Raw genomic sequence first — 24,146 nt, forward strand, 5'->3', positions numbered from 1 at the left:
TCTCCAAGAAACAACACAGTTACTCAGAACTTCTAAAACTCCTTTCAGAACCACAGATGACCTTACACAACTATTTTCAGAGAGGAGTTCCCCTCTGTATTTCATATTTAATGTTTGGGGTTTCTGGAACATGAGAGAAGGAACACCACATCATTTCCGTACTCATGACAACAGCACAACAGCAACAGGAACAAACATACACCAAAAACAAGGTCAACAAACAGCCTCTCAAACTGTTTTGTGACACAGTGGTTTGTGGTTGTTTTCATCAGCAACTGTTCGATTTTTGCAGGGCATCTGTGGACTGGGTTGTTATCAACACGTTACACTGCAGCAGAATGTGTCAGAAAGTATCACGCAACCACATGCAATCGCCTACGGTGGCCCACAGGGGAAATTTTTGAACAGATAAAAGAATGATCTATTTGTTGGGATATTTTTGACCTAAACCCACCTGTGACGCCAATTCTCATAACCAATGTGTACTGTAGATGAGCTTCAAAAAGCCCATCTGTACTGTAATACCTAAGCTGTGTTAGTGAAATTTATACTGCTGGCTACAGCTACAAGATGAATCAAATGAATTGGTGTTACACGGCCTAAAAAAGTGGTTCCCAACTAAATGATTGATCGACTTATCTTTCTCCCTCTGTATTTGTACTGTAGAGTGAACATGGTATCACATACTGAATTATAAAATGATGTGCATTCAAAAACCCATTAGACAAAGGCAACCATAAATAAAGATTGGTGAAGTATATTTGGTAGTGGTTTATTATCATTACAGAAGTCCAAATAAATCTACAGTATTTCTCCAGCAAAAACTAAAACTACTGCTTATATAGAATCACTACCAGAGGTGGGACCAAGTCACTGTTTTGCAAGTCACAAGTAAGTCTCAATTCTTTACACTCAGGTACCAAGTCAAGACAGGCAACTCCCAAGTCCTAAACTTTGAGTTTCAAGTCCTAAGCTGGTCATAACAGGCTCTTAAAAAATGTAACGCCATTTTAACAACAAAATGATAACTTAAATTTACAAAAGTGAGTTTATTGGAAGTTGTTGGTTCTCCTTTGTAATTTTCAACTGCCACGCTTTGCATACTGCAATGTTTTTGCTTTTGTTGACCACCGTGTAGTTTTGTATATAAATGAAATTATCTTTGGTACATTTTTTTCCAACTCGCGCTCACTAACGTTTGTTCTTCATGGTCCTCTACTGTAACTTGATTGGATGCTGTCAAATTGGCTCACAGTGGATCTGAGGTATGAAGTGTCGACTTGCTGGAAATAAATAGCATTTATGCTAGTTTATTTAGGAAATACACACTTTTTAAGTAACATACTTTTTTAACCTCAAGTCCAAGTGAAGTCATGAGTCACTGGTGTTCAAGTCCAAGTCAAGTTGCATGTCCTCTTTGATTTTGTGAAGTTGATTCAAGTCATGTGACTTGAGTCCACACCTCTGATGACCACTACATTATTTATGTTAATAAAAACCATTTCAAATAACACAATAGACATATAATCACCACCTAAGCCTTCACACGAAGTCCATTCATCAATTAACATGTTGTTTATTTTGATAGTACATTAAAACTAAGAGTGATTTTGATAGAAGCATGTTACACATAAAATACACCAAAGTATGATAGTAAAAAGTAAAATTTCAATAATGGAGAGTGGATATGTTGTAGAGATGGAATAACACACGGTGAATATGAAGATTTCTACTTACTTATAGCTTAAGCAGGACTTTGTGCTACACATTGTGCCCAAGTTGTCACGAAATTTAAACTGTTTGACTTTACAGAGTGCTTTTAATATAATTTTCAACAGGTAAATTATATCATCTATCTCTGTTCATGTTTTATTTCACCATGATGCGCTGTTCAAATGACCTGAACGACTATCAGAATCCATGGATCACATGCCTGTCTTCACTTCAATGTCACAAGTCACATTCATTAGGAGTTTAAATGTATGTTTTAAGGCAGAATTATAAAATATCTGGTAAAGGTTTTGATGTACACCATTACTGTGAAACCTCAACTTCTGTCAGGGAGCAGAACATTGTTTTTGGATTGATAGAGTTGGCCAATGTTTGACCTGCATGTGAACATGATACAGAGCAGAGTCTGGAGTATAATAATTAATACAATATATACTTTATGTAGATATGTATAACATAAGCAAGGTATCTGATGCAAATAATAATTTAATTTGAATGCCAACAGGGTCACATCAGGATGATTGATGATTACAGTCCTCCTAAAGCTCCTACTGTCTCTTACAGTTTTAAGCACTTCTCTTTAACACCTGCTGACAACTGGATACTGAAATACATTTTAAAGTAATCTAACTACTGCCTGATATCTTAAATACACAGGACATTAAGCAGAAATAGCTTCACTTTTATAAATCTAATAGCTTCACTAAAGATGGATAATGTGACACCTGATGACATTCTTAACATATAGTGCAGATATAATATTGTGTAATATCATAGTGCAATAATATATATTGTTATATATATATATATATATATTATCATAGTATCTTACAGATATATTATCACTATAATTAATTTTCAACTTGCCCACTGTGTTTTTTCTTGTATACATGCTTTGGTGTAACTTCCACAGAGTACACCCTACAAGCCTGTGAGGTCTACAATAGCCTTGATGAAAATGGTATCATCTCGCAGATAGGGGCTTTTGCCAGCCAGTTTGGCCAGAGGACAGAAGAGTGGGCAGCCGCTGGCGATGTTCATCTCACTGATTGGCCGCTGGAAGGAGGTGGAGCTGACGTCGGGGCGGAAAGCGTCGATGATGTGCTCCCTGTTGTTCTGATCCAAGAGCATCAGAGTCACCTGGGGGAAGAAGAGGAGCTTGTTTTGAGCTGTCGTTGAGGCGATTGTGGATCAGGATGTGTAGAAAGATCATTTAAAAAGTTTTGCTACCTTCTGGCTGAATGGCCACTTGAGCAGAGCGTCACACTTTCCCCTCATGACGACAAAGAACAGCGAAAGGTGAGTTCCTCTACCCGTGCCATCGCCGTTCAAGTACAGCCTCAGACACATTTTGTAGCCGTACTTGCTGGAGTAAAACGCTGTGAGATGGAAAAAGAAGAATCCAGAATGTGAACCAAGCCTACAGCAGTGTCATGTGAGAATAGGAGTGACGTGTCCACTCCCTGAAGGACAACAAGGGTGTAGAGAAGTGGAATTCCCCTCAACTACACGCCAACACATCATGCATACCACATGATCTTTGCTCATTCAAATTCAAATGTAACCTTTCAGCTGAGACATAACATACGCCGCATGTACAAAAGACCTTTGAAATGATAGGTGGTCAGTATGTCTTTCATCTTACCTGGTGAGAACATTGCAGGTGCTCGACCAGCCACAGCATCCTGTCTGCGGCGCGAGAAGTCAGAGATCTTCCACACAAATATCCCGTCGTAGGTGCAGAACTGGAGCTCTCGCACCAGCTGCTCCGTTTCAGACAGCTGCAGGTCTCTCATGTTGACCGTCCGCTCCAGCTGACGCACTTTGTTGGAGAGGTTTTCGATTTTTTCCTGGTCTAAACGATGCTGATGCGAGAAAGCCTCCAACGTAACCGAACTACGCTCCACCTCTCGGTTCAGGACGCACACAATGTTTTCTAAAGCGCTCACCTGTTAAAAAAAAAAAAAAAAAAAAAAAACAGCAACAAATAAATTTAGGTCCTCATTCAACACCTAAAAACATTAGTGGTTAATAATAAAGAGCATTAAATCCATTGAGACTCACCTTTTTGTCCACATCAACAGAGTGCACAGAGGCTGCAGCTCCAGACCCCATAGTGACTCCCTCCTCAGGAGCCCTGTACAGGCCCAGACCAGAGTCCTCCTGCCACTCTGCCTGACCAGGAGCATCGGCACGCGTCCGAACCAAGGACAGCACCATGGGCAGCAGCAGACGCAAGTGCTCCATGGTGCTGCTGTGCTCATGGTCGCCGAGCTTCCCGTTATCTATCTGGGAAAGACAACAGATCTTACTGAGCTACTATACTGTAATTAACTGAACTGAAAACTGCAGGGCATAAATTATGTTATTGTTTAGGGGAGTAAAACTGCATCAGTCTTTTTTTGGACCAATACTGATAGGAATTTGTGAGGGAAAATGATTTTGATAATGAAATATTACCCAGTTTTTGGTTTTTAATGTAAATACACAAACATTTTTCATAAGGATCTCCTGAAAGCATAACATGGAACATTTAAAGATGAAATAAGCAACAATAAACATTAAAATTTAGGAAAAAATAACTAATATTTCTTACTGAGAGTTTAACAGTTAAAAAAACTTTCTAATCTGCTTCATCAGGACTGTGGGTGGGAGGATGGGTGTAGTTTAACAGTGCTATGGCAACATACACAAACAACCCCCTCAGCTGTCACCAGATTTGATTCAAATGTTCCTAGATCCTCATTGGTGCATAAAAAGAATGTGACAACACCCTGTCCAAAGTGAGCCCCGCCCATTTAAAAACAGCAACTACAAAAAAATAAACAGAAACCTCTCGTGAGAAAAAAATAGACCTTGGCAGAAAATGATGTGCTCATATCACATTAGATGTGACGCTAACACCAGAGGGTATTTAGCTTGGCATAAAGACAGGACGCGGCTAGCCTGGTGCAAAATCAACTTGCCAGCATCTCTAAAGCTAACATGTTATGTCTTGTTAGTTCATACGTGCAACCCCATGTTGGGGTTGTATGCTTCTGCAAAACCAGTCAAGCTGCAGTTTATATCCATGTCTGTCCAGACTCATGTTGCCATGACAGTAAACAATGCTTTAAATATGGATGTTGCTGCAAAAGACGCTTCAAATTCTACGTCAATGGTTCACACACATCTTCAAACACAGCAGCACAAGAGATCTCGATAATCAGCATAGTTAGATGGACACCCAAAATGAGTGTCACCAATTCAGTATCTGACCAAATGTCTCCCCAGTCATCAGTCATCACTGACAAGACATTTGTGTCATAATTAGTGTATGAATTCTCGAGTTATGGCCAAAATATGTTGTGTGAGGTCACAGTGACCTTTGACCACCAAAATCTGATCAACTCGATGTTATGTCCAAGTTTATGTTGCTGCCCAATTTGAGGAATCTCCCTCAAGGCCTTCTTGATATATCACGTTCACAAGAATGACACAGATGCGAGGTCACAGTGACCTTGACCTTCGACTGCCAAAATCTAATCAGGTCATCCAGTCCAAGTTGACACTAGTGAAATGCCATGTCATGTACTGGATTCTTTTTATTTCTCATTTTAGGAGGCAGAAAAAAATTGTTGCCTTTGCAGAGCCAGCAATGTTTTCCTAATTCCTGTCTTATGCTAAGCTAAGCTAAGGGTCACTTGGCTATAGCTTCAAATTGACCGTCCGATATTTCAGCCTTTATGTCAAACTTTCTTTCAAATACCTTTAAACAAGTCAACCTTCAACAAAGTATTTGCATCAATATTTTTGTGGACTTGATTAAATTAAAAACTAAAAGAAAACAACACAATGACATCATTGTATTTGATAACAATACGGTACATACCACAGATTTACAGCCCACTTCACTGAATGGACAAGCACTTTTTGACTTGGCGCATGATTTGCTGTGGTCATTGAACTGAAGGTCAAGAGCACAAAAAAGAACAACATTGTTAAGCGTCAGTGGAGCAGCATCAGCTTGAAACAGAAAAGTGAAAGTGAAGTACAGGATTGTTACTCAGAAAGAAACTTAGTGCTCATACAGGGAATTCAAAGGCATATCCATATCCTTAAACCTCCATAAGAAGAAGACTTTCACTGATGATCAACATGTGGAACTCCCATGGATCTAGTTTCATGGTACATTTATTGTAACTTGCATGTTCTGTTAATTGTGTTTTATACAAATTTATGCATTGTACATGGATTTTAGGCCATTTGGAGACAGGTGTTGCATGTTTGCTTAAGCTGTGAATGCTCTTTGAACTATCAGTCTATTCAGTGAATATTGCTTTATGGTTTTATTTTAAGGGTATAACATGTAAGAGCCTTTGTACAGAGAGAGGATTGTCAGGCATTACCGTAACGAGCAATTAAAAAACACTTTACTCCTCGCAGGATTTAAGATGGAAAGTCAAATGGTAATTTGTGGAACAGCTCCAACCTTTTCTCGTGGGATCTTCTTTTTGCCACAGTCTTTGCATTGTAAGGGAAACTTCAGACAGATCTCATCATGGGCCTGTAAACCACCATGCAGGAGCATTAGATACCATTTTTTGTTTATTTATACATAAACAACCAGCCACTAGATAATCTCTATCTCTCACCTTGATGTCTTTAAAGTTGAAAGTCATCTTGCAGTATTTACAGTTGAGCATTCTCGCTTCACATTCTCTCTCATTATGTCTGTCCTTCTCCGTTCGAAGGATCAAGGCTTTGCAGGCCTCACACTGCATCCGTTCAAATTCACAGCGACCTTCATGCTGCGCCTAAAGACAGTGGACGGATTATTATTGTGACTCTTTTACTGCCTGCATGTGTCTGGTATTCATTATTGTTTTAAAAGTGATATCAAAGACAGGCAGTTGTGTTTTATGGCGTTACAACATTTTTGCGTGCAGGTACAGGGTGTCATTTACATGGTGGATGATTAAAAAATGTCGTTAAAGCTTCTGACCTTTTGCCAGTTTGATAGACAAAACACGCCCTTGTCAATCATTGTTAAAATCAATCATCTGTACTAATGCAAATACAGACACACCTGTACAGAGTACTGACGGTTAAATGTGGAAAAACAAAACACCATTCATCTGACTCATAGCCAGAGCATAAACCAGCAGGTGAAAGGTAGCTGCACTTACTTTATCAAGAGAGTGATATTAAATATGTATAATTGTGTAGTTATTGACGTTATTATAATGTTTTTCCTGTGACCCAATTAGGAGTAATGTTCCAAGACGTGTGGCAAACACAAATAATATACAGAAGTAAGATAAAATAAAAAAAGGATAAAATAAAAAAAGGTTAAAATGAGCAGACTCACCACAAAAAAAGGAAGTACGAAAAAACAGAAGCAGAGAAATAAAAAAGTGGAAGTGCAACAAAAAATTCGTGGAAAAAGGATGTTTTTTTACTTAAAGCTGTAATGTGCTTAATAATCTAATAATATATTTTTAAAAAATGCCGGGAAACGCAACGGGCGGAGCTTCCGGCGAGGTGGAGTTTGTCAACGAGGAAGTTATTCTCTTTCATAATGACTGCCATCGCCATGCTGGAGCCACAGAGCAGGAATCACAGGTAGGCTAGAGTGTTTTTCGCTTTGACTGTTCACTTTTCAGACTTGCTACACCAGGAAATCTCGAACCGAATAATCATGCCAAATATGAATCATCTTCAATGGCTTTCCAGTCATGTCCCTGTCCTCACGGCGCCACTCTGACACCATGTTAAGTCTATTTTTCCCAGGTACTTTTAGGCGTGTGTGGCTAGCTAACAACATAGCGGATCTTTCCACACACCAGTGACTAAGACGGCAGCCCACAGATGTTCACACAAACGTGGGTGTAGCATGCAGCATGTTAATCATTTCTTAAACACTACAATCAAACTAAAGCACTTTGAACCTTGGTTGCCGAGGGCAAGCACGTGTTTCTTTATAACATCAGCAAGCGAACCGGTCAGAGCCACATTTGCAAATCATGCAAAAATAATCTCCAGCATCAGCTCAGTGTTCTCATTTTAAACATTTCTGCCACTGAACCATTTCAAGGTTTCCTGTGTAGAGCCTGACCTCGATTGAGTTACCCAGTATGGTTAAGCCACAAACAGACAGAAAGCACTTATCATTTACACCTTATTATCATCAGGATGTCAACTATTCACTCAACAAAAAACACCCTTCACACAGAGATATTTACAGTTGAAACAAAACTAGGAGACAGATATTTAAACACAAACACAGACAGCTTTTATTATCCTAACGGGGCTTTTCTATGATTAAGCAAAACCACAGTCTGTACGGAGGAGGTATTTTACTGTCTGAACCTGTTCCTGGTTTATATCTAACAGTAAGTTTAAATTAAGTATTTCCCTTGTGAACCGGTGCAGCCTGAGTCTAGTTTCATTATCTTGTAATAGTCTGCTTCAGCTGTCAGGCTAATCTCGAGCTGAATGGCCTTTTATATCCTGGTACTTTCCCGCTGAATGTTGTTGTTATCTGAGCGGGTAACGCAGGGACTTTCCAGCCTACTAAGTTTCACTTCCTGTTTCTCCTCTGCTAGAATGTTGCTGCAGTGCATGCAATCCCACCACATGTTTCAGCCATAATGTGAGGCTGAGAGCTGCGGGGGAAAAGCTGTACATGTGACTCGGGAATGCGGCATATAGTGTGTAACAAAGTAAATACTGTGTGGGTGATGATGGTTTAGAGACATACAGAAATACTGAGTACAGATTTAGGTGGAGCACACTGACACTTGTACACAGTCAACAGCCAGGCAGACGGGGACTCAGACAAAGACAGCAATTAGTACACCCACACTGACAAAAGGAAATTTATATTTATACTTCACCTCATATTCTTTTATTGAGCCTGTCCAATCACAACCCTGGTTCAAACACCTGGCAGGCAGACTTGCTATTTCGCGGCCAGCTGCGTTGTCTGGAAAAGCCTGGTGGGCAAACAAAGAACAAAGTGACCTCACAAAGCATTGAATGAAATATAAGAGCAAGCAGACATAAAAGGTTGTGTGTGAGGTTGTGGTAAAGGAAACTCCCAACGGACTGTACTGTTTATTCCGTTGAATCAGAGTGGGGGGAAGGGGATGGTATACAGATTACAAGGAAGATGCCTCATAAAATAGAAATGTTGACTGACAAAGTAGATACTTCATAACTTACCTCATTGCTATTTAGAATGGAAATAGGTTCCTCGTAAATCTCCTCTTGGCGACAGGCTTCACAAGGCTTTGGCCCGGCACTGACAAACAAAACAGGTTTGTGACTTTATTGTAAAAAAACAGCAGCTTGGCGCCAGCAGTCAGCAACAACTTCCTGCTGATTCATTGCTGGCTGACCAGTATGGACATGAGCTCAATTACATGAATAAAATAAAATACAGTAGCAGTGAAAGATGCTTGTAAGCAATATACAAATGCTGCAGTGTGTAAACTTTAACAACATGCGGGAAATTCACAAGAAAAAATATTTAGCCTTTGCAAGATTGAAGACAACTAAATGAACAGCACACAGAAAATCAAAAGGTACATGTCATATTCTCATTATTGCATGATGAATTCTTGTGTAGAGGCAGCAGTGGTGTTTAGACAGGTCAAGTGAAATCGCCTCAGTATCACATCTGGTTTTGGTTAAAAATTAAAGTAAGCACATGTGAAACTACTTCTGCATGTAGTTTCGCATGTGAAAGGAGTTTCGCGTGTAACGAAAGTCACACACAACACAGCCACATGTGGTTTTCATACCGTTCACATGACTTGTGAATATAAAGTGCTGTTTGCTGTTGTATGAATGTTAGTAGATTAGCAAAAATGAGACTCAGTACATACGTGTTATAAAGGTTTAGTTTAATATATGATTTTATGTATAGTTGTTAAAATGATGTAAAGGTCCAGTGCTTACGATTTAAGGGGATTTAGTGGCATCTAGTGGTGATGATGGCAGATTGCAAAAAGCTGAGACATCTACCGGTTATTTTTCCTTCAGTGTTCAATGTTCAGGAGGTTTTTATCGTGAACCAAATTATCCGCAGAGGTCTCTTCCTCTCCAAAACAAACAGACCAGGTGACTTAAACAGGTAAAAACACTTAATCAAGCAGTTTCACATAAAAAAACAGATTCTTCTGACGCTGCTCATTGCTTACTTTGGTGGCCAATGCTGAAAATGTGAATGGCCCTATCTAGGACCACTGTTGGGTTTGTCCATTCTGGGCTACTGTAGAAACACGGTGGTGCAACATAGTGATTATAGATATAACTAGCTCATTCTAAAGTAATGAAAACACATCGATTTTTATTTTCAGGTGATTATACACTAAAGAAAAAATACTTATTATATTATTTGCCATTTCTGCCAATATGTCCCCCTAAATCCTCCACACTGAACCTTTATGTTCCCGCACTGTCACCTTATGGTTAATTATACTGCCAGAGTATCATTACACATAAGGTGGTACACTAATGTATTTGTCATGAATTCACAATGCAGGAGTCAGTGACAGGACAAGAAGTGGTAAAGAAAACAATGACACCTTAGCATGAGTCAGCATGGCAAAATCCTTGTGATTCACTGACTTCAGAAAAAAAGAGTCCAGTCATGTGAGGGATGAGTCTGAGTAAAGAAACTGATCTTGGGCGCAAAAAAAGTCCCAGAGGCAAGAGATAAGATAACACAGGATGTGCTGAAGCATGTCCAATAAGAGGGTAAGCACTAGGGGGAGAAAGCGGGTTTGCATTTCACACGGTTGTGGGTGGTCTGAGGACCTCCAGTCTACCTGGTGAGCTGCTTGAAGCAGTGTACACAGAAGCGGTGGCCGCACTGAGCCTGGACAGGCTTCCTCAGGACCTGGAGACACTGCTGACATTTGTATTTATTCTCCATGGGCACTGACAGCACACTGAGGGGGATCCCTGGTAAAGAGTTGGGGCAGTCCAACGAGATTCGGGCCATTCTTCTCCATCAATCTGGTGCTATAGCCTGTGAATGAATACCACACATAACAGCTGTCAGTAAAGATATGTTTAGAGCACTTAATGTGCAGTCACAAAGTTTTGTTTTCTCTGTCACACCCGTAATTAATGATGGGTTACACTTTAATTACTTGCGGGAAATACTTGTAATTGCTTGTGTGTGTGTCAGAGTTACACCCACTGTTTGCATCAGCACATGGGAAATTCAGTAGCAGTACAAACGTTCAGTATAAGCAGCAAATAATTGTACAGGGAGTGCAAGGATGATTCATCATTGTGAAACCCATGTGGTTTCAAATGATAAAGGCATGTTTTTGCATGAATTCAAAGAGATGTAAAACAGTTGAGGCTACAATGGCACCTGTGTGCAACTGAAATTCACCTCTTCACCCCTTCAAATCTCTATTTTGTTGAAAGTTATTGGGCATAATGTGTATCTCCATTGGCTGAGTTACCATTAGCATGTCTTTGCTGCAAACCTTATGAACCTATGAACCTTCCAAAATGCTTTCCTTATACGTGCAGCCTATATGAGATGCGTGCAACATCATTTGAGTCATTACCAGCAGAGAGATACAGATCTTTTTAAAATACATGGTGACGGATTTGTCGGATGAGTTACTCTAGGACACGGTGGGAGGACGGAAAGATGATAAGAACACAACACTGACGCCAAGACTGCTTTCCCAATATCAGAAAATGGAAGACATTTTCATTTAAGAGTACAACTTTACTTAAACCTGCTGCATTTCATTATCTTTCTGAAAACTTACGAACACAAGTTTGACCACTGACTACGTGTCCGTCAAAGCAAACTCGAAGTTGGAAATCGGGATCCTAGCCCAGACAACAAACAACTCTCAATACAAGTTAATTAAAAATTATGCAAACGCCAACAGATCACCTTGGATGCCACTTGGTGAAGTTCAGGAGATACAGGTCAAAACGTAAATCTGCTTGTTACAGCACCACGATGTGCACTTGAGTACTGACATGTATTTTTAAAACTTCTAACCTTCCAAAAAATTGTTGCTTCAGGAGAGTGGTGTCCAGCTTTAAGTCATGAAAGCCACATGCTACACTTGGTTTTGAAACCAATCTGCCATTTACTACCCAAAGGATGGATTTTTATCAAAAAATCAGCTACACCGGGCTAATAATTGGACTTGTGCTGCTATCTAGTGGTTACTATATGCTTTGCCCACAATATATGGAGTGCAACACAATGCACTATGGATCAAAGTAGGGTGTGGTCACAATATTCATAATAATGACCTTTAACTGTACAATATTTCAGCTTTACAAGAAGTTAAATCTTGTATGCAACAATTTAAAGCCTGTTTTTATAATTTGAATATTCTTTCCATTGGTACCATCTAGTGGACATATCAAGAAGGGCACAATGTCCACAGGAGTGAGATCTGTGAGGTCTCCAAGTTTTCCTTTAATAAACAGTATGTTGCTTTGGTAATGCTTAGTTTCGCAACTAGTACAAAAGTCTACTCTGTTGTGTGCTGCACAATGGACCAAACAGATCAGTATAGAATCCAGCAAGGTCAAAAGTAGCAGCAAAGCCAGACTTTCCGCCTCTCTGTCAAACTTCAAAAGCTATGAACTGTGACAATTCTTAAAAGGGACAGTTCACCCAAAATCAAAAATACATATTTTTCCTCTTACCTATAATGCGCGCATTATTTATCTAGATTGTTTTGGTGTGAGTTGCCATGTGTTGGAGTTATCCGCTGTAGAGATGTCTGCGTTCTCTCGAATATAATGGAGCTAGACAGCGCTCTGCTTGTGGTGTTCAAGTGCCACGTCTCTTTCCAGAAAACATGACTGTGTTCCTCAAGGCAATCCAGGGCAGTTTCATGTAGGAACTATTTTCTTTCTACCGAACTACACCAGCCAACTGTATCACTGGGCAGAAGGAAGCTTGCATCTACTGCTAGCTCACCTAGCACCACTGAGCTAGCTAACATTACAGCTCAGCCGAGGAGGACGCCATTAATGTTTACATCTTACGCTGTCACAAGCACGAGCCTCTCGTCCATGAGTAAATGCACGCTTCCTTTTTTTTTGATTTTGCAGTAAATTATCACTTTAAAGCATGCTTGCCTTCTGATGTGACATCAACCGCAAAACAAAACAACTGCAGAGCCAAAGATATGATCGCTTCTTCATAACTACCAATGCCAGTAGCGTTCACCATGATTGTGGTGGAACTTTTGTACAAGAAATCTGCACTTATATGCTGCTAAAAAATTCTTTTGGACATGTCTGCTCTATGAGTGTTTTAACTGTTATTAACACATGATTTATCATTGAAAAATCTCTTATGGGTGGAAAATGAGTAGGGAGTGTTATTCCCATAAACCAGCAGATGTCATCAAATACTGACATATCTCCACACACCCACAGCAAATACTCCAATAATAAATATGCACACAGCTGTCTGTTGCCTGTCAAAGCGTCTAACTGGGTTTAGTTTTACACACAGCTGCAGAAAATGGTGTACTGTGTGTGTGTGTGTGTGTGTGTGTGTGTGTGTGTGTGCATGCAAGAGTACAGTCTATCAACATATACTTCATGTAAATGTCTCAGGAAATGTTGTAAAGAATATGAGCAGACTGCAGCTTCGCATGCAACAACCAGTAGTCTAAAGCTCAAACAACAATATTCATATGTCGTTCATCCGGTTTGAACTCTAAACAGTACAAAAGCCAAATAGCTTTGAGCAGTGCTGTCTCCACCCATGAATTAGTTTTGAGTCAATACATCTTTGAAAGAAGCTGTTCACCAATGAATCAAAATTCAGTGCCAATAAAATGCCACTGATGTTTGTACAGAACACACAAGAGGAAGTTCAGTGTCTGCATTTTTCTAATATGGGGAAAGAGTAACAAGGCTATCTGCTTACACTAGGTGGTGGTAAATGCCATATTTTCAACCCATATTGCATTGTTTGGTTTCAAAATACCAAAGGAGGCCAGTGCTCACAAATGTCCTTTTAAAGATATTTTAATCTGGGCAGCAGAGCAAAAACACAACGGACGCATTTCACCCGTAAGCCATCATCAGCCTTTGGTTACAAAATACACAATTTAATATTTGTCCTGCACAAACTGACGGGGAAACTTGATGTTGAAATGCCACGGCTCTGTAAAAAGACAGCCACGTAATACTTTAACAGTTGAGGCTGCAATAGGCTTACTCATTGTGCTGATGCTGATGTGGCAAAAAAAAAGTTAGGACACATCCTGGAGCACTCCGCCCCAGTAGGTCACCAGGTAGAGCAAGTATAGCTGTGTCTTTACCGCAGCAGCCTGGGTTTAAGTCCAGTCTAAGCTCTTTCCTGCAGGTTTGTCTGTCTTTCCTGCTTGTCTCCAGCAGCCTTTCCCATCTCTCTTGTTCTCCTGCCAACTTCTGAATCCTCTTTTGGTGAACCCTTTTCTTATAAGATTTAAACCCTTTCTCAATCTCCCCCGAAACCTCTGTGTAAGGAAGTGAGATTATAAGTGGCTGATGGATCAAAACTAGGCAAATGAAAAGGTTACTATGCACCACAAACTCATTTAAGTTTAAACACTGAAACCTACAAAGGAGGAACACATGCCTCACATCTCATTTTCCTAATGATTAAACTCTCATGATCACAAGACAAATGGTGGAGAGACTTAAGTCATGAGACTTACATTTTCCCAAGGGAACATATGACCAGTAATACATCAGCAGACATTAGTAATAACAGTACACAACCTTTCAACAAACATTTATTCTCCCTCCCAGGGGAGGAAAATTCAATATTCAGATCTCCTCTTTGTCTAGCCTATTCAGCTCCTGAGGAATAGCCTTCCTCTTGTCTCAGCCTGATCTAAGATCTTAAAATGATCTTTTTCCCCTCTCGCATTGCAGTAGTAATTCTTTTCAGAAACAATCAGTTCTTGAGATAACAGAAAATGTAATTTGCTTACAAATGTGCCTGCACAATTTCAGAAATTTGTCTCAGTGAGCAAACTGAAGTCTCAACTCTGCATTTTATCTGTTGTCAGATTTGAGAAACCTCTGAGAGACCTATGAGCACAGCAAAAGAACTCCTGCTGATTTATTCTTTTGCTCCTTATTTCTCCTTAGAGGGGGTTTAGGAGAAACATGTCAGAATTTAGTGATTTTCCAAATTTATTTATGATGAGACAAAGAAAAGACTGCTGCAAAAGTTTCCTGTGGACTGGCATCTTCTCTTTTTCAGTATTTGTGCTAAGATAAAGCAAAATTACAACTTCTAAGATGACATTACAAAACATTTTAACTGTATTTGAAACATAATATTTTGGCAAAGTCTTATCTTTTTCTGACATTTTGTTTTCCTTTCTAAGAAGACTTAATAATGTTGATACAATATTTTAATAAATACTTTAAATAATCTTAAACTTGAATCCAGTTACTGGCAATGAAACAGCAGTATTGGTTATATAACAGTGAATTGTCTAGAACAGTGATAAGAATCATTCAGTTATGTTCCTCCACCCTATGTTACTTCATGTCAAAGAAGGACCTGTTTTAAGGCGGGAAGTTACAATCTTCACTTCTTAGAAAAACCTGAGGCTGCTTATCATTGAAAAACCACACCATATTTCCCTGGTATCATTTTCTGTTATATGACACATCACCACATCTAGTACTCTCTATTGCAACATACTGTAGTAAGCAACAAGTTTCATGTGATTAAACCTGTCTATGTGGAACAGAAAGGGCACAGTGAATGACTCAGTAACTCAACACTACCTGGCAGTAAGCAATGAACCTAGCTTTAATGAGTACATGAGTACACCTAGGCTCTTGTTTAGTTTATGTATCCACAGAAACCTTGAGAAGGTAAGGTGTGAAAACAATCATTAAACCAGGCTGATCTCATGTAGGAACCAGATGTTCACTTTCTGACATACACTCCACTATCCTGAAAAGACTCACAGACCAGACTCTGTTAGTCACAAGAACTTAAGTGGCATGAAAGCAGCCATAAACACAGCACAAACATGACTAAACTTTTAAGACAAAGCTGTGATAAATAATGACCTTGGCTTTTGAATTGTAGCCATACAGTAATCTAGCTTTCAAGATACAAATGTGAAAAGTTTGTGAAAGAAACATCAGCAATAGCTGCATCCTCAGCCAAAAAAATACCTTGAAGAGTTAAATACAACACAGCTACTCCTCAGTCTCCACAACCATTATTTATATGGTCAAAAACAACTTCCCTGACTGCTTTCAAGCTGATCAAGATCTAGCTGCAACTATCTGAAGCCAGAAAAACACCCTCTGCTCTGCCTGCTCCCTGTGTGCTCGCCCTCTGCTCGCCATGAACTTGGTCAGTATTTGTTCTACACGACTGCTGAAGGTATCTACACTTCGTGAACCTCTCTGCAAAACTGCACTGAAACCAAACCTGAATCTTTACTCACCCAGCTTGCAAAGGTTGTCGTGTCGTCTTTTAGTCGCAAACACACAACCTTAGTATTTCAGTGTAGCTACGCCCTCAATGACGTGACAGATCAAATAAGAAGCCACAGTTGAAGCCTGGTTTAGTATCGGGATTGAGAGCTTAGTCAGACGTTACTTCGTGTGTTACGTTGTGACTACATACTACTGAAGAACAATTATCCTCTTTATTTCCTCTTTACATTTGAGTTAAGTTACTTGGCTAACGTTAAATAACAGCAACGATGTAGCTTAACACTTAACTTATTGCGTCGCTTATTGGTTCGTGTGAGTAAGTTAGCTAACTTACACAACTTTAGGCAGCTACATGCTAAGTTAGGCGGCGTTTGGCCAGCCTACAACTGTATGTTTGACGAATTAACGACTCAGTTAGCAAACTGCGAAGCTATCTGACAATCAGAAACACCAGTTCAGCCAACTAACCTTGGCGTCTTGATAGCGTCGCTGTCGACAGACAGAAAACGGAACTGTTCGTTTGTTAGCTCTTACATGAGAAGGACAGCTCAACCTTTAGCTGTGTTTACAATTTTTTATGGTACGTTTACTTTAACAAATAAGGCAACTGGGCGAGGGCGGAGTCACTGCCTCAGCAGTGCATTCACTCAAACAGACTAACTCCGTCCCTTTGCCAGGGCTGCCCCGGAGTCAAAAACTGACATCAAAGTGACGCATGCGCATTAGCGTCCACAATGTCGCTGTGCTTATGTAGACCTTTACAACGATTCGTTCAGCGACAAAACGTTTTGATCTCCAAAGGTATGAGTTTCGAAAAAGCGGAATATACTCTTTAGATAAATAGTTAGATATTACTTAATGTGAACTGTTTAACGTAGAAATGAATGAATGTTGAAGCCCAGCTGTCAGCATGTCGTTAACTTACCAGAGAGCACAAGTTGTACGCACTCTTAGCTAACGGCTATGTTGTAAGCTAGAATCAGATACATGTCTCTAATCATGTTGTATATTATATCAGTCATTAGCTACTCTTGTCTTTCAAGTAGGAACGAGGGAATACTCATTAAGAATACTGATTTTTGTCCACAGTAAGTTGTAGATGGAGGTTACCCAGACATCATTGCGATAATCTGTTTATTTCATTGAAATGTCAGTGATTTATGAGTGATATTCCTGAGCTAAACTGAAATGAGTGACATTATTTTATATAATAAAACACACAGCTTATGGACAATTAGCTTAGTCACTCTTCTCAGGCGTCTTGTGAGCAGAAAGTAATGCACCTGAGCTACACTTCTTTGCCACAGAATAGATTCTCATTCAGGTTTTCCCCAAATACTTCACGTATACCTGTCAAACGTGCATGATTGTGCTGTGTACTACAGTCTTCACCAGTAAATTCCTGGTTTTACTGGCTTTAGCAGAGCACACCAGTTCTTCTGCTGTGCTATAAACATATATCAATAAGCTGTTGAGTTATTGTTTTATGAGGGCAATAAAAGAGCGCATGATAAGATTGTCTTGGTCCACTTGTGTTAAAGGTTTAAATGTTGCATCACCTTTCTCGCAGCAGTGTGCGTCCACAAGCTGTACAGTAGCGGCAGTGTGTACACAGACAGCTGCTATGATGGGCTGTATCCCGGACATATCCAAACCACCCCCATCCAGAAAGCTCTGCTGGCTGTCGGGTCAGGTGTGGCAGCACTACAGAATCCCTACAGGCATGGTGAGACTTCCTTTGCCATCTACCTATCTGTTTTTTTAATTAAATGCTTTCCCTTGTGGTGTCTGACTCTGTCTGGAGGTATTTATTGCACCTCCCCTTGCATTTCCTGCCATTATCTCTACCACCAAATCAAGGCTATCTGGGAAAAGATCCCAAAAAGCCTTCCCATGAACAGTTAAGTATGGCGGTACAGCCCAGTCCCAGACAACCTACAGTATAGCCAAATATGGAGGCAGCTCTCTCGCTGGTAGTACAATAGAAAACCCCTGATGTTCCAAACTTTGGAAATTCATCAAAAATCAGTTATCCTCCTTAGACCCTTTTGATGAGCATTTTTCATACATTGCAGCCTAGTGGAAATTGTTTTTAAAAAGTCTTATCATAAAGTTTACTTACTTGTTTTTCTGAGCTTATTCTTATTAGCAGATGGAGTTCACTGATGAAGGTCACAAATGTGGCTGGAAAAAAACAAAACAAAAAAAAAACAAGGAGGTGAACCTTTGGATAAGATTATCTGATCAAACTACTTTATTCAAGGTCAAGAATGAACCTTCAAGTTCAGTTCAACAAAATCATTGTACAACTTTGTCAACACTGGGTTTGTAAACTGATTAGCTGTGGGAATTAATTTTTATTTTGCTCCCATGACTAAGTTATGAGACTTGGATTACTTCGTGGTCAGATTGTTTCATTTTGGTTTTTATAATTCAGTGAAATGATACCATCAGCAGCAGTGTGGGGCTGTACCTTAGGTTTCTTTTCTCATTTCTGTTAAAGTTTTGTTACTCATTGTCAGTCTTTTATTCTCTGGAGACTACTGTTTCGTGCTTCTAAAATGTCTTGGAAACCGTAATGAGAATAGATACTAAGCAGGGCCATATGTCAGCACAGATACCCTGAAACTCTCAGTGAGGAAGATGGCATTAACACTTCTCATTTGGCATTTAGTTTAGGGACCACAGGTGTTTTTAAAGGCCCACACCTGACTTTTAGTCCCCAGTTTTTTGTTAATCTACAAAAATGCTGTATCCTTTTTTTTCATTTGCCCCTTCCTGCCTGGCAAACACCCAGGCCATTCCAACTCCACAAGCCCAGTTGATAAAGCAGGCTTTCTGTGAACACCTTGTACTCTCCAAACTAATCTATGAGAGATAACCTCTGATGACATCACCAGCCTTGGCATTTCAGCCAGACATTTTCTCACACTTTAAAAATCTCCTTCAAAACCACAGAAAATACATAACAGCTGTTTTCACAGGCTGACTAGTACTCTCTGTGGTGAGTTAACTGATCATTAGTTTACTCATCAGAGTGCCCCTACATGAAAGCTTTATTATACACTTTATTTTATGACAAACTACATATTATTGAACTGTATATTATCAATGTAACAAATCTATTTTATTTAAGTTGAAATATATGTTATTGTGAGGCAATCAAACATTAGATTGTAGGTTTAACAGCAACACATCTCTATATTGTACAACTAATATGTTGTAATTGGATGAAACTCTCCTTACAGACATGGTTGCAGTGCTCGGAGAGACAACAGGATACCTAGCATTGGTAAATCTCAGAGACAAGATGAGAAATGACCCTGAAGGCTACACTATCCTAATGTGAGTCCCTGCAACAGTAACATAAGTAACATTCCAGATTTAAGCGCTTTTAAATAGCATTTTCTGTACTGTGAATGATAGATGATTTAGTCATACTTGTTATTATTGACTGGTTATTGCAGAGAAAGGCCGAGGATCCGGCTTTCCACACTCGATCTGAAGGAGATGGCCTCACTGCCTGATGGCTCTTTTGGCAGAGAATACCTTCGCTTTCTGGAGGACAATGTGAGTGTCTGTTGAAGAATGCTTGTTTCATCAAGACAAACACGTTTCCCCAGAATTTACTCCCTCCCTCCCTTTGTATGATTCTCTTTTGTCTTTACTCACGCATTCACTTTCCTGTTCTGTTAGCGCGTGACCCCTGACACAAGGGCAGACGTGAAGTTTGTGGATGACGAGGAGCTAGCTTACGTCATGCAAAGATACAGAGAGGTTCATGATTTACTGCACACCTTACTGGGAATGCCCACCAACATGCTGGGTGAGTCAGACTTCACAAATTAAAACTGAAAATGGTGCCCAGATAAGATACAAGTCATCACATTTCAGACAAAGTGAAATCATGTTTCAGTCATGACATTTATAGGAGCTTGATAGCCAAGCTGTTTTTAATAGTACAACGAATAAAGTCTCAGCAAGAATTATTGTGTGCATGGCAGACAGAACCAGTTGAAAACCTGGTACCTGGTAAAAACCAGACTTTTTTTTTTACCTCCTTTTGGCCAAAGGATGGCTGAAAGAAGTTTTTGTCCAGTCGGGGTAATACAGGGGTGAGTCCTAAACATTTGACCCTCCGGTGGTCTCCTGGGTCCATTCATCAATAATACTGGCTCGAGGGAAGTCCAGAGAGGCTGTTCCTCTACACACCTCATCATTGGCGTTTTTAAGTCCACCAGAAACGATAGCTTTGGATTAGGACCAGTTAAACAAGCAGATGGTGGGACATTTCCAGAGTGGGATTGTTGTCCATGAGGAATGGAAGGAAAACTTTCGCATGTCCAGAGAATCACTCGTATGTTTGAATGAGCTTCTTCATCTGTAAACTGAACGAGAATCATTGGCGATAAGCTCTCCAGCAGGTTTTTTGAAAAAAGGTAACATTAGCCTGTACACTTTACAGCTTTTGTGACAAGGTAGACTGCTGGAGACAGCTGGCACCGGCGAGCATTTGGAGTCTATATTTTGTAAAACAAAGATAGACAGAATTATCTTAAAACATAGGGGAAAATGTTCATTTTAAAATATATCTGTGTACGTGTAGACAGGGCCTAGTCTCTTCCTTGTTTCCATTCCCAGCAGTCTGTGCACATTTCCTGCTTTTCAGCCGCTTTCACTATAAATTGTTGATGTGAGCCCTCTGTTTTGCTGACAGCATACTAATGGCATGAACTTGTCAAACGAAGCGGGAAAATGTTTTGCAATAGAGTTAAAAGAAGTTCTGCATTTCTTTTCTCCTTTCGTTTTTTTCCCATTGTATGTTAATGCTTTTTAAACAACACAGTTAAAAGACAAGACATACCTTAACCTAACTGGTTAATTAGCAGTTAGCATTCCCTAACGGCTGGGTAAAGGGGGCTCACACCCCATCAAAGGTTTCACTTTAACTTCTCTGAATTTAAGTTATCTTCTCCGCATTACAACAGTTACTCAATTCCCTAAGCCATTGGCCCACCTGTGGCTTTTAAATAGTCTTCCATGATAAGACGATTGAACACTTTGCCTGGAGTGAACACATAAGAATTCGTTTACCCCTTGATGTGAATAAGGTGGCAAAATATAACCCCAAATAAACATTTTTGGATCAAGAGGTAGCTTTACATCTAGTGTTTTGTGAGATCTCACATGCTATGGGAAAAGTGTGCCTTTAGATTGTTCATATTTAATACAAAGATCTAGAATATTATTATTAAACTGATATAATCTAGCTGGTGTTATGTAAGTGGGCATCAGCTAATTGTATTGTACCAATCTTGAAGAAGTATTTCACTGTTGTGTATACACACACACATATATATGAATATGTATATATATGTATATGTGTGTGTGTGTGTATGTGTATATATATATATATATATATATATACACACACACACACACACACACACACACACACACACATATATGTATGTAATTTTTCTAATGATTTTGAGTAGACACTACTAATATGTACTTTAAGCCTACTGCATAAAATTAAGGTTATATGTTAACACAACATGATGTCTGTAGTTTCAGCTTGTGTAAAATCTAAAGGTTCTATGTTGATACAATTTGACTTACTTAGTTTTAGCTAATGTAAAATCTAATGTGGTATAAGGCAACGGGTTTCCATGCAATTTGCGAGTAAAGTCAACTAATTCGGGTTAAGACTGTATTTACACATACTCCAGAAATTGTTATGATACAAAAGTGGCTATAAATTGGCAACCTTGTATTTGCAGTTTGTCTTTGTGTCTCAGCACATATTCCCTTCTCCTTTTATCCAGAATAATCTGGAGAGTTTTTTGTCCCTTCTTACTGCTTTCAGGTGAAGTGGCGGTGAAATGGTTTGAAGCTGCTCAGACTGGGCTCCCCATGTGTGCCCTGGGAGCTGTGTTGGGCCCACTGCGGCTGAACGCAAGGTACAGTACCAGTATTTTTTACCAGAGTTAAAATCACAGCACAGTCCTGGGCTTTGATTATTTTCATTAGGGATTAATCTGCCAATTAATTTCTCAATTTACAGATTGCTTTATTTCTTATAAATGTGACATATCCAGATGTCTTGTTTTCTCTGAGCAACATCCTAAAATCCAGAAATATTCAGTTTAATGTATTAAAAGACAAAGAAAACCAACAAAAATTATTATTTTGGAATCTGAAAGTTTTTGCATTTTTGCTCAAAAATGATTTAAACGATAAACTCTGACAATAGTGCGGCCTGCCAAATTTTGTATCCCACAGGAATTACTGCCATACTGTAAATATTTATTAGGCTTTTATGCAGGTGTTGTGTATGAGTATGGCGGAGGGATAAGAGGAAACACTCCCACGAACAATATATCATTGTTCGGTTATGATAAGCAAATACCTGTAAACCGACACTTTACCTGTAACTCATTAACCCTTCCTCATTCAGTAACTTAACTTCCTTGTACTTTTAAGGACGTTTAAGGAACTGGTGTATCAGAATTCAGAAATACAAAACAATCCCTTCATTGTTGTGTCATGCTGAACTTTTCCACTCTTGTGTCACCTTCTAGCCGTTTACAGTTGCTGTTTACATCCTTGGGCCCGTGGGCTCTGCAGAACGGTCGCCGGGCCCGCTGCGTCCTCAACATCTTCTACGAGAGACGATGGGCTCAGAGCATCGAAGACCTTAGACAAGAGCTCAACATAGAGCCACCTCCTGTCATAGTAAGCGCTGCCAACAAGAGGAACACCTGAGAAAGACTGTAAAAGATGATTCAGGAATCACCAGACAAAATTCTCTTCACAGCGGACAAACCAGAAATGATTTAAGTGTTATACTGTGGGGAAGGACGGTATTAACTACAGAGGAAATTAGGAAATTTCACACTTGCCAAACTTTGGTTTGATGGCTTTTCCCTAAAATTGTGAATCATTGTGAGTGCAGTAATTTCAGCCGATGAAACGCCAGAGTTTTGGTCCGCTGGACTAGTGGTTTCCCCCCAAAGGGTCACCAGATCAGTCTGAGAGATCATGAGCTGATCGAAAGAAAGACGAAGAAACTAAGTCCTGATACATATTTTTTTGGGATGTTTTATGCACTTGTGTTGTGAAATAGTAGATCATTTTATCTCAGTTTTAGTGAGCCAAAAAAGTTGGTGGCACAGCTGTAGTCAGCAGGTCTGGTTCAACAGGTCTTGTTGAGTCACTGTCTGTTGGTGAGAGTGGTATGTTGTGATGTTTTTTATTTGTATCAATGAGAAAAATGAATTAAAAAGAATGAATTATGTCTGTTATTAAATACTTATATTCTGCTGTGATATAGTCAGTTTTGAAAAGTAATATTATTATTGGTCCATTATTATCATTTTTATGCCAAATTTCTGGCCAATTGTTGTTCTAATGTAAAACTGCGGTCAAATTATTGAGAATTACTTGTCATGAATCTTAAAAAAAAAAACCCATCAGTGCAGCTGCCTGTGTTATTGTATAGTTCAGTCTAATACTGAGCCCCTATTTTTTTCACAGTAATAATAACAGGAAGTCAGTGTGTACACTCCTCGGCAGGTGTGTGAGATGAGCAAATCTGGTGTCAAAAAATACCCTTTAGTTTTTCTAGCTAAAAGCATTCTTGTGGTGAGAGCCCACTTTAAGGTTATGGTAAGGTTATTTTTAGATATGTGGGTTATGTGTTAATTCCACAGGTCAGAACGCATGAAGACTTTTCTGTTAAATGCCGCAGCCAGCTGTGACTTCACACATTTAGTTCAGTGTCACTGTGCAGCTTTAAATCTTCACATTTTGCTTTGGACACACTGCACGAAGACAGGCCATGATTTTACTGTAATTGCTTGTGGATATGACAATAACATGAAATATTAACAACCTATATTGCTTTAACATCGCTAAAAAGACAGTTTTACTGAACTGGAAAGACAAAA

At 39.4% G+C, this 24,146-nt stretch overlaps 2 protein-coding genes across 5 annotated transcripts; one reads left to right on the forward strand and one right to left on the reverse strand.

The window, feature by feature from the left end:
- Nucleotides 1-756: 756 nt before the first annotated feature.
- Nucleotides 757-16,773, reverse strand: traf2b (Tnf receptor-associated factor 2b). Of its 2 annotated transcripts, none has more exons than XM_049604809.1 (11): nt 16,663-16,773; nt 10,548-10,750; nt 8,938-9,016; nt 8,610-8,708; nt 6,366-6,527; nt 6,203-6,277; nt 5,603-5,677; nt 3,796-4,020; nt 3,377-3,680; nt 2,962-3,110; nt 757-2,871 (listed from the first exon to the last, which is right to left on the reverse strand). In XM_049604809.1, the coding sequence occupies exons 2-11, from the start codon at nt 10,721-10,723 to the stop codon at nt 2,653-2,655; spliced, it is 1,563 nt and encodes a 520-aa protein (XP_049460766.1). In that variant the 5' UTR covers nt 10,724-10,750; nt 16,663-16,773; the 3' UTR covers nt 757-2,652. The 2 variants fall into 2 exon arrangements, with proteins under 2 accessions (XP_049460766.1, XP_049460765.1); XM_049604808.1 differs by lacking the exon at nt 16,663-16,773 and adding an exon at nt 16,203-16,321.
- On the forward strand, nt 16,406-23,506 carry coq4 (coenzyme Q4 homolog (S. cerevisiae)). 3 transcript variants are annotated; one of them, XM_049604812.1, is made up of 7 exons: nt 16,406-16,427; nt 17,768-17,920; nt 19,443-19,539; nt 19,662-19,764; nt 19,891-20,020; nt 22,064-22,157; nt 22,779-23,506. In XM_049604812.1, coding segments are annotated over exons 1-7 (762 nt in total). In that variant the 5' UTR covers nt 16,406-16,426; the 3' UTR covers nt 22,963-23,506. The 3 variants fall into 3 exon arrangements, with proteins under 3 accessions (XP_049460769.1, XP_049460767.1, XP_049460768.1); XM_049604810.1 differs by lacking the exon at nt 16,406-16,427 and adding an exon at nt 16,434-16,995 and having other exon boundaries at nt 17,765-17,920; XM_049604811.1 differs by lacking the exon at nt 16,406-16,427 and adding an exon at nt 16,434-16,995.
- The last annotated feature ends 640 nt before the right edge of the window (nt 23,507-24,146 follow it).

The sequence above is a fragment of the Epinephelus fuscoguttatus genome, linkage group LG18 (genome assembly GCF_011397635.1).
Source record: "Epinephelus fuscoguttatus linkage group LG18, E.fuscoguttatus.final_Chr_v1".
NCBI lineage: Eukaryota > Metazoa > Chordata > Actinopteri > Perciformes > Serranidae > Epinephelus > Epinephelus fuscoguttatus.